Source organism: Brassica rapa, chromosome A06 (assembly GCF_000309985.2).
Source record: "Brassica rapa cultivar Chiifu-401-42 chromosome A06, CAAS_Brap_v3.01, whole genome shotgun sequence".
In the NCBI taxonomy this organism is placed as follows: Eukaryota; Viridiplantae; Streptophyta; class Magnoliopsida; order Brassicales; family Brassicaceae; genus Brassica; species Brassica rapa.
In genome coordinates, this window is record NC_024800.2 from 24,240,473 (window position 1) to 24,252,609 (window position 12,137).

A 12,137-nucleotide genomic window follows, 5' to 3' on the forward strand; every position below is an offset into this window, starting at 1 on the left:
GTTCTACCATCAACTATTGCCGTCTCAAAAACCCTTAATGACTTTGAAGGAGATTTTTTATAACAACGAACTTTTTGTTAGGTGAATTCATTGTTGGGAAACCCACAACTTCCAAAAGCCAAAAGTATAACATAGAGATAATAGGTAAGAATACCTTTGAGTCTATGAAAAGCAATTCAATTCTCATGAATAAGTTTAGCTTTTGGAAGTTGCGGGTTTCCCAACAATGAATCCACCTAACAAAAAGTTTGTTGTTATAAGAAAAATCTCATTCAAGGTCATTAAAGGTTTCTGGGACGGCAAGAGTTGATGGTGAAAGTTGTTTCCTTTTTGTCTTTGTTTCATATCTTTACTGTAGACCACCTCCAAAGATGAGCTCATAGCTTCCATAACTTGCATTGGCAAGTGCATTGACAGTCTTGAGAGGGCTTTGTTTCAAAACAGGAATAATGTTTTTTGTTTTCTTTATAAAACGGTAATGTTACATTATGGAGATAAGCCGTCTTTTTTTAAGTGAAAAATAGTAATCTTACATATGTTTAATGTAGTTTTTACATTTTTTTTATGCTGTATGTTTACATATTTTTTATAATTTTCGAAAATAAGTAATATTAAAATGTAAAACTATATTTTAATGCCATGTGTCATCTTTCGAGATTATATTATATATTTACTTATTATTTATTTTTCTTTATATTGTGTATTTTTATTTCTTATACTTTCTATTTACTAATAATTTAAACATACATCATAAAAAATATTTTAAGATTGATTTACATTTTAAGATAGATGTTTAAATACTAATGTATTTAAACATACAACATAGTTGATATATATATTAATTGCGTAAACATACAACATATGTGGCAGGGTTGGCCTCAAAATTTCTATGTATTACCTTAATTGTATGTAAACATACAACATATGCGTTAACATCTATCTTAATATAGATATTTTTTTTTATGTAAACATACAACAGTTTTCTTCCAAAAATATTAACGTTTTACATTATACAATATACTTATTCCGAAAGATGAACTATAATATAACTTTAATCTTACAATTATTTAGTCATTTTATACACAATTTCCATTTTTTTCGAGGTTATACAATGATTTTTTGTATAAGTTATTGGATATTATGACACATTTAGTATTTAATTTCATATTAAACACTACAACATAACTTTATTTAGTCGATACTTTTCTTATTCGGTCGATTCTTGGCTTTCTTCTGAAGAAAGTTCTTCAAGATTTGAGATCATGAGCTTGAAGAAGTCTAGAGAACTGGCCTCCCATGTTCTTCAAGCGGTCGTAGCTCCCTGTCTCCACTACGGTTCCATCTGCTATTACCGCAATGCGGTCCAGTTTCTTCAGGGTGTTGAGGCGGTGAGCCACAACTACAGTTGTCATCTTCCGGCTAGCCATGATCCTAGCCAGAGCCTCCTGAACAGCCTGCTCTGAGTCAGAGTCTAGGGAACTCGTAACCTCGTCAAGTAGAAGTATCACAGGGTTTCTAAGAAAGGCTCTAGCGATAGCTAGCCTCTGCTTTTGACCACCTGAAAGTTGCACTCCTCTTTCTCCACACTCCGTTTCATATCCTTCCTCCATTGCCCTTTATAACAAGAAAAACAAAAGCAAAAAAATCACTAACAACAGTTACAAAAAAAAATTACTAACAATATAACTGAAGATGGTTTATTTAGGTCTTTCAACAATTACAATCACATATTTATAAGTTCATATGTTTTGGACAGCTTGGAAAGTAATACACTGATTTGGAAATTTTTGTTTAAATCGTGCTTGTGCCGGATCTGAATTCTAGTTTTTTAGATTGAATAAAATTTAAATTAAAAAAAAAACTTGTACGGTTCTGAAATTTTGAGGATATACATAAACAATTTAATGACAGCTTTAACAAAAAAAAATTAACAATAATTTTAGAATATATGCTTTAGCATATAAATTCTTAAAAGTTTTGGGAACATAGGCCTATGTTCAGAACTGATGTTGGTTTTGGATAAAGTGATACTTCATGAAAAACCCTAACCCTAAACTAGTAAGAAACAAGAAATGTGGATGTAATACTTGTCTACTCATTTCTATGACTTGTGTTTTAGTACTAAAAGGAAGAGTTATACTTACGAGATGAAATCATGAGCATTGGCGGCTTTAGCAGCCTCCATAACCTCATCCTCAGCCGCTTCGGGCCGTCCAAGCAAAATATTCTCTCGGATACTTCCTGAATAAACAACTGGCTCTTGGCTCACTAGTGCAGTATGTTTCCTATACCATTTTATATCTATTTCTCTCAGATCTACACCGTCTATTTTCACACATCCCTTTTCCACGTCATAGAAGCGTTGGATCAAAGCAATCACTGTTGATTTCCCGCACCCTGATGTACCGACCAATCCAATGCTAGTCCCAGGCTTGATGTCTAAGGAAAACTGTTGGAGCACTGGAATACTAGGCCGGTTTGGATAAGAGAAATCAACCTTCTTTAGCTCTATTCTCCCGGTAATTGCATCAATCTTTGCTCCATGTGTTGTATTGTCCTTCACGTATCCATGACCAAATAAAACTAGTTTATTGCATAATATATTTAGAATAATTCTAAGAAATTTTGTTCAACCTACATGAAATTACTAAGTGTTGATTTTATGAGTGATTTTAATTTATCAACTAATAATAGCAATTCCAATTAATTCCAAAGGTTGTGAGTCCACTTATGTTGAAAAGTTGTGTCTTTTAAAAAAGAAGTGTAAAGGGTTGTGTCTTTTCTAAAAGTTCTATGTTAGAAGGTTGTGTCTTTTCCAATTAATTTCTAAGGTTGTGAATCAACTTATGTTGAAAGGTTGTCTTTTGAAAAATATGTGTAGATGGTTGTGTCTTTTCTAAAAATTATATGTTGTAAGGTTGTGTCATTCTAAAAATAGTCTAAAAGTTGTGACTATTCACTAATATCTTTTAAGAAGTGAGAAATTGTGAGTATTAGAAGAATGTGATTATTCATATTGAAGGGTTGTGACTATTCAAATAGGCTTTAAAAAATCTATAAATAGTCTCTCCCATGCATTTTTCAAATCAAATTTTCACTAATCTGCTAATAATAAAATGGTGAAAAAAATAATGTCAAAGTTGCAACTTTTCATCTAAACAAGGTGTCTTTTCATCTCAAAGTGGGATTGCTTTAAAAAATATTGGTTTTATTTAAGTAATGTGTTAGTTTATATAATAAGTGTTGGTATTTTATAAGAATTCTCCCAAAAATTAAAAAAAAATATTATAAATGAGACGGGTCATATTAACGTAAATCAACATATATTTATTACAATATTCAATTTTCTGAATATTCATTTTCAATAAATAAAGCAGGTAGATAAATATACAAAATAACAATTACCAACATATAAATTATAATTGTTTAAAATTATAAACTAATAATTTTAATATTATGTCTTAAATAGGAAAAAAATTATATATCATGCAAAAAAAATTGCATTTTGTTCAAAAAGTGGTTGAAGATAACTATCATGTGAAAAATGTATGAAAAAACTTAAAAAGGATGAAGACACAATTGTATGCAATATGTGTTTTGATAAAAAATTAAAGGGAACATTAAGGTTTATAAAATATATATATATATAATTGAATACTTTGTAAATCATATTTTAATCATCAAAATTAAATTTAATTATTTATATGATTTAATTTTTTTATCAGGCATATAAAATTATAAATTATAGATTATAATATATTCTTTATAAAATGAGTTCCCGTGCGATATCGCACGGGCTCTTTGCCTAGTTGCAACAATAAAAAGATATGTATTTATATGAGAACTTTAGTAATTAAAAATAAACCCGACTTCAGAAAAATGAGAACTTTTTGACAGGAAAAGGGAAATCTGTATTTATATGAAATCAGAAATCTGTATTTATATGTTCATAATTGTAATTATTCATTACACAATCAATAAACAATTTTTAAAACGGATATTTGTATATCGATTGTTTTTGCTTTATTCAATTTTTAATTAGCAGAGATCACAACATTATGTTGTTATCTCCTATATATTCATATCTTGTATATATATGGAATAAATAACAAGAAAACTCTTATGTATAGAAAATAACAAAATGTTAATGGGTTGTTAGTATCTTACTTGAGATGAAGGACGGTCAAGTATTTTGAAGACGGAAGAAATGGCGGCTGAGCCCTTGGCAAGGTCCGAAGTCATGCTTCCTGCTTCCGCAATAACCTTACCGGTACTAACCAAAACAAAGAATGTCTTGAAAACATCCCCGGCAGAGATCTCTCCCTTTTCAACCAACACTCCTCCATACCAAAAGTCTAACGCCCATGTCATGAAGGTTAGGCACTGAGCCGATCCCATCCCAAACCCTGCAAGCCATGCTGCCTTCTTACCCTTTCTTCTAGCCTCATCTTGAGCCTTATCAAATATTTCTATAATCTTTTTCGTTGACCCTAAAGATGTAACAATCTTGTGGTTGTAAACAGCTTCTGATGCAATGTTTGAGCTACGGTTTTGCGCATAGGCGTAGTTATGGGAAATGCTGGTGAGCAAAACTTTCTTTGTGTAGAAGCAAAAGACGGAGAGAGGCTGGACAGCTATCATGACCAACGCGAGTTTCCATGCAACTAGTAGACCTATCACCATGGCTATTAGGACACCTGAAATGGTCTGGACGAGCAAGGAGATTCTGTCTGATACTATGGACTTCACAGTGGATGCTTCATTACTAAGCCTTGAACAAAGCTCACCGCTAGAGTTCTCTTCCACATCAAACCAGGCCGGTTCAAAGGTGAAAATCTTTTCAAGCATCCTCAAACGAAGTCTTTGCATCAGCCTTTCACCCATCTTGGCAAAGCTGTAATGCTGAATGAGGTTAAGGGTCATGGAGATAAAGGTGAGGGAGATAAAGATTAAGGAGTAAATCCGGATCCTGTCCTGCATTTGCTTTGAGCTTGTGGCGAAAAAAGCAGAGATCATACCGCCAATGTTTAAGGCGTAAATGGGTTGGATTGCACCAAATGTTGCAGCTGAGATGCAACCGAGGAGAGATGACTTCCACTCAGGGGAGACCAAAGGAAGAAGTCTAGTGAAAGAAGTGGAAGGGAGGTTATCATCAGGTTCTGCTGAGTGAATGCTCTCGAAAGGGATAGGAGAAGCAATGAGATCTGGTGTAGACCTTATGCTTAGCCTACTGAAACTGTTCCTGGCTGACCAGTATTGTCTTCCCTCAGGAGTTTTGGACCCATCTTGAAGATCTTGTCGATGTTCTTGGCTGCTGAATTGTCTTTGAATGTTTATGAGTTTTGCATAATGGTTGTTCTTGGTCATCAAATCTTCATGAGAACCCATTTCTTTAACGGAACCGTTTTCTAGCACAGCAATGAGATCCGCTCCTCTAACTGTTGAAAGCTTATGGGCCACCACCTGTTTTCACAATAGATTGATTTCGTTACAAAAGAAAAGGCATATTATATAGACCATGACATGTAGTCTATTGTTACTTTATCACCTTGTATTCAAATCTACATATTGCATGTTGTTGAGAAAAAAACATATATTATTGATTCTCAAAGTGAACTAAACCTCGATGCATTAGTAAAATGCCACATTCATTAGGCCAGAAGAGAAAGGGTTATAAATTATTCATTCTCACTGTCAATATACAAACTCTAAAACGGATATTTAATGCAGTGGATCACATTCTATTTTTTCAAGTTTTATCCGCTTTTGTTCACAACTCATATGGAGCTTTCACATTCTATTTTTTTAAGTTTGATTCGCGTTTATTCACAACACATGGACTTTGAGAGTGGTTTTACGTACCAGCGTGGTTCGTCCGGCGGCTACTTGATCAAGTGAAACTTGAATCAATGTTTCAGATTCTGCATCTAGTGCACTTGTTGCTTCATCTAAAAGTAAAATCACTGGATTTCTAATGATCGCACGTGCAATTGCAATCCGTTGCTTCTGACCTCCTGATAAAAGCCCCCCACGATCACCTATCTGTTTTCAAGTCAATGTTATAATGACATACATAAGTTTATAATCAAGAACTGGAGCAAACACACACCTGTGTATCATAACCATCTGGGAGTTGTGTAATAAATTCATCCGCATTTGCAGCCTTCGCAGCTGAAATGACTTCATCCATAGATGCATTATCTTTCCCAAACATAATATTTTCCTTGATGGAGGTCCCAAACAAAGCATGGTCTTGACTCACAACACCAATTTGTTCTCTCATCCATTTTAACTGAAGAGTCTTTATGTCAAACCCATCTATCCTCACAAACCCTTCTGCTGGATCATAGAAACGTTGCAGCAATGCGATCACTGTCGACTTACCACTTCCACTAGCTCCCATAAGAGCTACAGTTTTACCAGCATCTGCTCTCAGATTGAAGTCCCTGAGAATAATAGATTTTTGACGAGAAGGATATGTAAAGGTTACATGCTCAAACTCTACTCTTCCCTCGATCTTTGCATTTGGTATGAACCCTTTAGTCGTATCTTCACCATCTATGTCTGGAACTCTATCAATCCTTGAACATATTCTAGCTGCTGCAACTGAAGCCTCAGAGAAATATCTGATCTCAGTAAGTGCCGTCCCTAGAGAACTGCATCATTTATTCATTCAACAAAGATGTTGTGAATAAACGCGAATTAAACAAGAAAAAGAAGAAGACAAGAACACCTAAAAACACACTAGTAAAATGCCTATTTTAAGGTTTGTATATTGATTGTGTAAACTAATAATTTACAATCTTTAATCCTTCAAAAAAATTTCCTTTTTACTAATAGTTGTGTTTCTAATCCTAAAAGATAGTACGGTCCAAAGAAATGTGTTTTTCTTTTTACTGTTGCACTGAGATCCAAGTCACTCTAGAATCGACAAAGCACTTACGGTTTGACTTTTTTCAGTGATAATTATTTAGAACGGAGAGATAACTCTCATGCGATATGAGAATATGCAAATATTCACTTACTTACAGGCCACTCAAGATGAAAGAGATACCAGCTGCGTAAATGCGTCCACCGGTTTCTTGTTTGTGCATCACCAACCTGCTTCCGTACCACGCAAGAAAAGCCCATATGGTGAAAGAGATCCCTGTGCTTCCCACGGCTAAACCTTTGGCCAGACCTTGCTTTAGCCCAAGCTTCTTGTGTCTTTCCAAGATCTCTGAGTAGCTCTTGATGATTTGAGTCTCAGCCGTGAATGATAGAATAGTCTTGATGGAGCTTAGAGCTTGTTCCACGATTGAGTTTGCTTTGGCGTATTCCTTGTAGGACTTCTTAGACAAATAAACAAGGTATTTGCCATAGATCAACCCTGGGATTAGAAGAAGAACAAGTGATGGGATGGCTACTAGGGTTAATCTCCATGAGAAGTATGCCGCAAACACAAGGCCTGTAATGAAAACTGATGTGTGCATCAAGAATATGGGCACCTGAGATTATAACAGCAGAATTATAACTTTCTTCAACATGAAATATATAGTATTTAAAAATAAGAAAGAAAATATTTAAACAACTTTTTTAAAAATATATATAAAAAAGTATGTCACTGCAGTTACTATACACTTTGCATGATGATGTAACAGTATTGACGATGTCAGCATTCATTTTTAAGTTTAGGTCAAGTAAATTTGCCGGTAAAATATTGACAAGTTGATTTATCAAAAAAAAAAATATTGACAAGTTGTGTAACCAAGAAAAGGCAAGCAAGTTTCTAGGCTTTTGCAATTTCGATAAGAAAATTTTGAAAAAGACAATGAATATAATAAAATAAAGATAAGATAAAACGAAAAAGCTTATGTTTTTTTTATTATATTTCTCTTAGTGGAATTACCTTTACTATACGTTGATATAATTAATATTTTATATATACAACACATAAATTAACAGATTTAAAATCATTTCAACATAAATTGTTGTCTTTACATGTTTATTAACCCTTTCTAAACCGAGTATTTTCGTTGGATCAACCTTGGGATTAAGAGAAGAACAAGTGTTACGTTGGCCAGTGGCGTTTAATCTCCGAAAGCTTAAAAATGGATGTTCTTCCTAAATTTTCAAAAACTCTTCTTAAACGTAATTTTGTGGTATTTTTTTAATTAATACTAAATGAGTGGTATATTTTGGACTAAGAATTATGTTTTGCAGTATTTAAAAAAAAACGTAAGTCTTAGTTTTGCAGTATTTTACAAAAAAATGTTTTGCAGTATTTTAGGATATTTTTCTTTTATATTTTAAATCTTAAACGTATAAATTTTCAATCTTCTATACTTAGAACAAAGCTGATTAACCATCTAAGAAATACTTTGTCAGAATTTGATACCTTTTCACTAAGAAGTTGTTGGATGAGAGAAGTGTCAGTGGAAATGGTGTGAATAATTTCAGAAATGGAAGCATCTTCTGATTCAAAGAAAGAAACTTCTTGTCGGAGAACAGCTTTAAGATATGTTCGACGAATCTTCTCAACTTGTCTCTCGCTTGTTTTGCTCCAACAATACCCCTCTGCACCCAAAGAATACATTTTAACATATTTTCTTTGAGAACTTATTTGTAGAGAACTGTCGACAAAAAAAAAAAAACTAATTTGTAGAGCAACTATTTTGATATTACCCATAAATGCCACTCCCAGGATAGCCAGTCCCAAGTATACAAAGTATAAGCTGCACTGTTTACAACAAACTCATTAATATCTTGATCAAATGTTTTAAGAAAATCTGATCACACAAGGATACATATGTTGGATCATTTTGACATCGAGTAGAATCACTTGAACCGCATATCACTTTAGCGATAAAAAAAACTTCTTATATATTAACAAGATTATTGGATCCATAAAAACGATTAAAAAGTTCATTTTTCATTTCGTGGTCTATACACGATGTCAAATTTAAGAATTTGTTTTCATATAATAAATACAAGAAAAAATTGATCTAGTAACAAAATCAACCGACCATTTGTCTCTTGGTTGCCCAAGCGCCCAACTAAATTTATATGTGAGCAGATCTCTTATCACAAGTCCTCCAAGGAATTCAAATTTGCACAAGGTGGAATTTTTATGAATTGAAAGATGACTAACCTTCTGAACCTCGTCCTTGAAAGTATGATGATTGTTTTGACCGTAGCCCAAGCTATTCATGATCTTGCTTGCGAACACTAACGCCACATTCGTGGACATGCCATCTCCAATGGCTCCCACCGTACCAAGTACCATCAGAACTATATCTATCCAATCTGCGAACCGAAATATTACATGTATGTTACAACTCGATTTAGATGAAACTGACTCGGTTTTCTCTCGAGACGCCATCTTATTTTTTTTTTCTTGTAATTTCTCATATAACATCGACGAGGAGAATTGTCTTATTTATAAGAAGAGTGAGGTTAGTGATGGTTAAAGTTTTATGCACCCAAAATGGACGTGCTACAGGAGCTTTTGCTTTTACTTGTTTTAACAATTAAATATCAGTGCCTTTATTTGTGGGGCGTGTATATAGTTAGGTATTCTTTATTATGCCTTTCTCTTATGGTTGTTGATAATTTTATTTCATCACATGCATATTTCATTATGATATTTATGTTTAGTACATACAGTTATAATATTTGATAAATTCTTTAGAGAAATCTGACAACTTAACACTAATCTGTATTTCTATTTGTTTCTATCACTTATTTATGTTTTTTTTTGTTTAAATCAGATATTTATGTTTTGAAAACGTGTTTCGTATTTAACATTTTCTCAAATATTAGCTATATTCTATCCCCTTCTATTTACGACTGAAATCACAGAGAAAAACCACTAACGATATACTACTAATTATGCAGCAGACTAACGCATTTTTAATTTTCAAAAAAAAAACAACGCTTTTCGAAAATGAAACTATAGTTCTAAACTGCTACTTTGATATTACATTGAACAAAAGAAAAACATAAAGACTCGAGGAGATTTCATTGATAAAACAACATTGATGTTGTATCAACCTCCTCAGAAACCTTCTATTACGGAAATATCAAATATCTATCCTTTTGCCATCAAAAAACTTGGAAGTTACTATACACACATAACATGTAATACAGGAACATCAATCCGTTTTGTCTTTGATACTAATGAATGTGGGGTTATGATTTGAAATGATTTGGAAGTGGGTACATGTAAACAGTGAGGTTGCATTTTTGGAGTCATTGATTTATAATGTTTGTATCAGTTGCTGAGTCTATGAAATATGGGATCATGGGAACTTTATGTCCACCTCCGCTTAAGGAATATTCTGAGAACGTCCTGTAAGAATTTAACAAAAGATGCAAGATAGTGAATGAAAAACGGTTTTTTTTTCTTGAATACTGAATAATATAGATAAAACCAAAACCAACCAAACTAGTTGGTGGGAGCAGAGTACAGAGATGATTTCACAAGGGCATCAGCAGCCGAGTTCAAGTTTCTGGAAATGAAAACAAAGGAGATACAATCAAAGGAGAGAGATAAATGCTCGATATCCCGAGTGATTCCGTGGAGATCCGCCGGGTGTTGTTTCGAGGAGATAATAGCAACAAGTGCTAGACAATCTGATTTAATACAGATTCTGGTATAGCCCACTTCGAGGGCGTTGAGGAGAGCTGTTCTGACGGCGAGAGCCTCAGCCATCAGTGGCGATGAAGTGTAGTTGAAAGTACTCGTTCCCTGCTTCAGCCACGCATCCCGGTGGTCCATGAGGATCCATCCACAGCCTGCCTTCTTTGATCCAGCCTGCCAAGCTGCATCAGTTAAACAGACTACAAATGGGGATGTCAGGGTTGGTGGAAGCGTTCGGTTGTGATGTGGCGAGGGAATTGAGTTTGGAGATGTTTGCGCGATGTTCCATTCTCTTGCCAATCTGATAACATTTGCTATGATTTCCGTAGGTGTGAAGACTCTATTCTCAAAAACATAGTAGTTTCTTGCTGTCCAGATTCCCCAAGTAATCCAAGGAAAGAGGTTAGTCGCTACTCCTAATGGTGGAAGATTAGTGGCCGCTGTTGAACCGATGAAAGCTTCAGCGAAGGAGGCGTGAAGCCTTGGGTCAAAGGGAGAAGTCCAGATGTGTGAAGCCCATATCTGTCGTGTGAAGACACAGTGAAGAAACAAATGATCTGTGGTCTCTGGTTCTCCGCAGTGGCGACATGAGATGTTGTTGAGGATACCTCGCCTAGCCAAATTTTCTCCAAGCGCTAGTGCTCCTTGCGTTATCTTCCAGAGAAATAGGTGTAGCTTTGGTGGTATTTTACTAGCCCAAATAGATTTGTAAAGGTTCTGATCTAGTAGGGGTCTCGCCTCAACTCTGTTAGCAGCTAACTCCATTGATGCAGCAACATAATATCCGGATTTCGCAGTGTAAGCTCCTGACCTCCTGACCTCGTGGGAATGAAAATCGGTTTAAAGACTGTAAAATGAGGTGATAGACGTCGTGGGAATCCATTGCTTGCTAATGTGTCATAATTGGGATTTTTTTCTGTCTTTATCATGTCAAACATGTATGTTAAATCCTTTTTCGAACCTTGAAAATACTATATGAATGTGAGCCATGTTAAATTTGGATTTATCGTATAGTTTTAATTTAAACTAATTGGCAATAAATGAATTGGCTTTAATATTCTTTCCAATAGAACCTTCTAAAATCTTGTATTTAGATTCCAAATAATAATTATTTTATGTTCTTATAGATTTTTTGTTTGTTTGGTGTATTACTCAAAAGGGATTATTGTTTCACTTTTAATTTTTATAATAAATATTCTCTAATAATTGTTATCAGAAATTTATGAAAAAAATATTTTTAAAAACTATTTTCTACTAAATGTTTTTAATGTTACCTAAATATTTCTCTAGGTGCATGCAGGTATGAAGTATCCCTTTGTCTTGACTCTTCATCCGTTAGTAGCGTATATGACATGATTAAACACTTTAATAAGAAGACTAGGTAGTAATCCGCGCCATGCGCATAATGAAATAATTGATTAAATTATTTATTTTATATTGTAATAAGAAATTTGCTTTTTTGCTTTTTAAAGGGGTATTCAGATATCCGTTCTGATTCAGTTGATCTATTCGGATT

At 34.0% G+C, this 12,137-nt stretch overlaps 2 protein-coding genes across 3 annotated transcripts; both read right to left on the reverse strand.

The window, feature by feature from the left end:
* Positions 1-840: 840 nt before the first annotated feature.
* LOC103875045 (putative ABC transporter B family member 8) lies at positions 841-10,737 on the reverse strand. Of its 2 annotated transcripts, XM_009153490.3 has the most exons (9): positions 9,131-10,732; positions 8,665-8,719; positions 8,378-8,556; positions 7,030-7,487; positions 6,110-6,656; positions 5,863-6,042; positions 4,168-5,463; positions 2,145-2,557; positions 843-1,614 (listed from the first exon to the last, which is right to left on the reverse strand). In XM_009153490.3, exons 1-9 carry the CDS (start codon positions 9,395-9,397, stop codon positions 1,248-1,250), a joined length of 3,762 nt encoding a protein of 1,253 aa, XP_009151738.2. In that variant the 5' UTR covers positions 9,398-10,732; the 3' UTR covers positions 843-1,247. The 2 variants fall into 2 exon arrangements, with proteins under 2 accessions (XP_033129586.1, XP_009151738.2); XM_033273695.1 differs by having other exon boundaries at positions 841-1,614; positions 8,378-8,719; positions 9,131-10,737.
* On the reverse strand, positions 10,427-11,386 carry LOC103875407. Its single transcript, XM_009153925.2, has one exon. The coding sequence runs from the start codon at positions 11,384-11,386 to the stop codon at positions 10,427-10,429; it is 960 nt and encodes a 319-aa protein (XP_009152173.2).
* Between the last annotated feature and the right edge of the window lie 751 nt (positions 11,387-12,137).

Bases quoted from the DNA above. Each gene is read 5' to 3' on its own strand.
- LOC103875045 (XM_033273695.1), bottom strand. From the start codon at position 9,397: ATGTTATATGAGAAATTACAAGAAAAAAAAAATAAGATGGCGTCTCGA. The intron at 2,558-4,167 runs GTAAGATACTAA...GGATACGTGAAG, and splicing joins TTGACCGTCCTTCATCTCAA to GACAATACAACACATGGAGC. The intron at 1,615-2,144 runs GTAAGTATAACT...CTTGTTATAAAG, and splicing joins AATGCTCATGATTTCATCTC to GGCAATGGAGGAAGGATATG.
- LOC103875407 (XM_009153925.2), bottom strand. From the start codon at position 11,386: ATGGAGTTAGCTGCTAACAGAGTTGAGGCGAGACCCCTACTAGATCAG.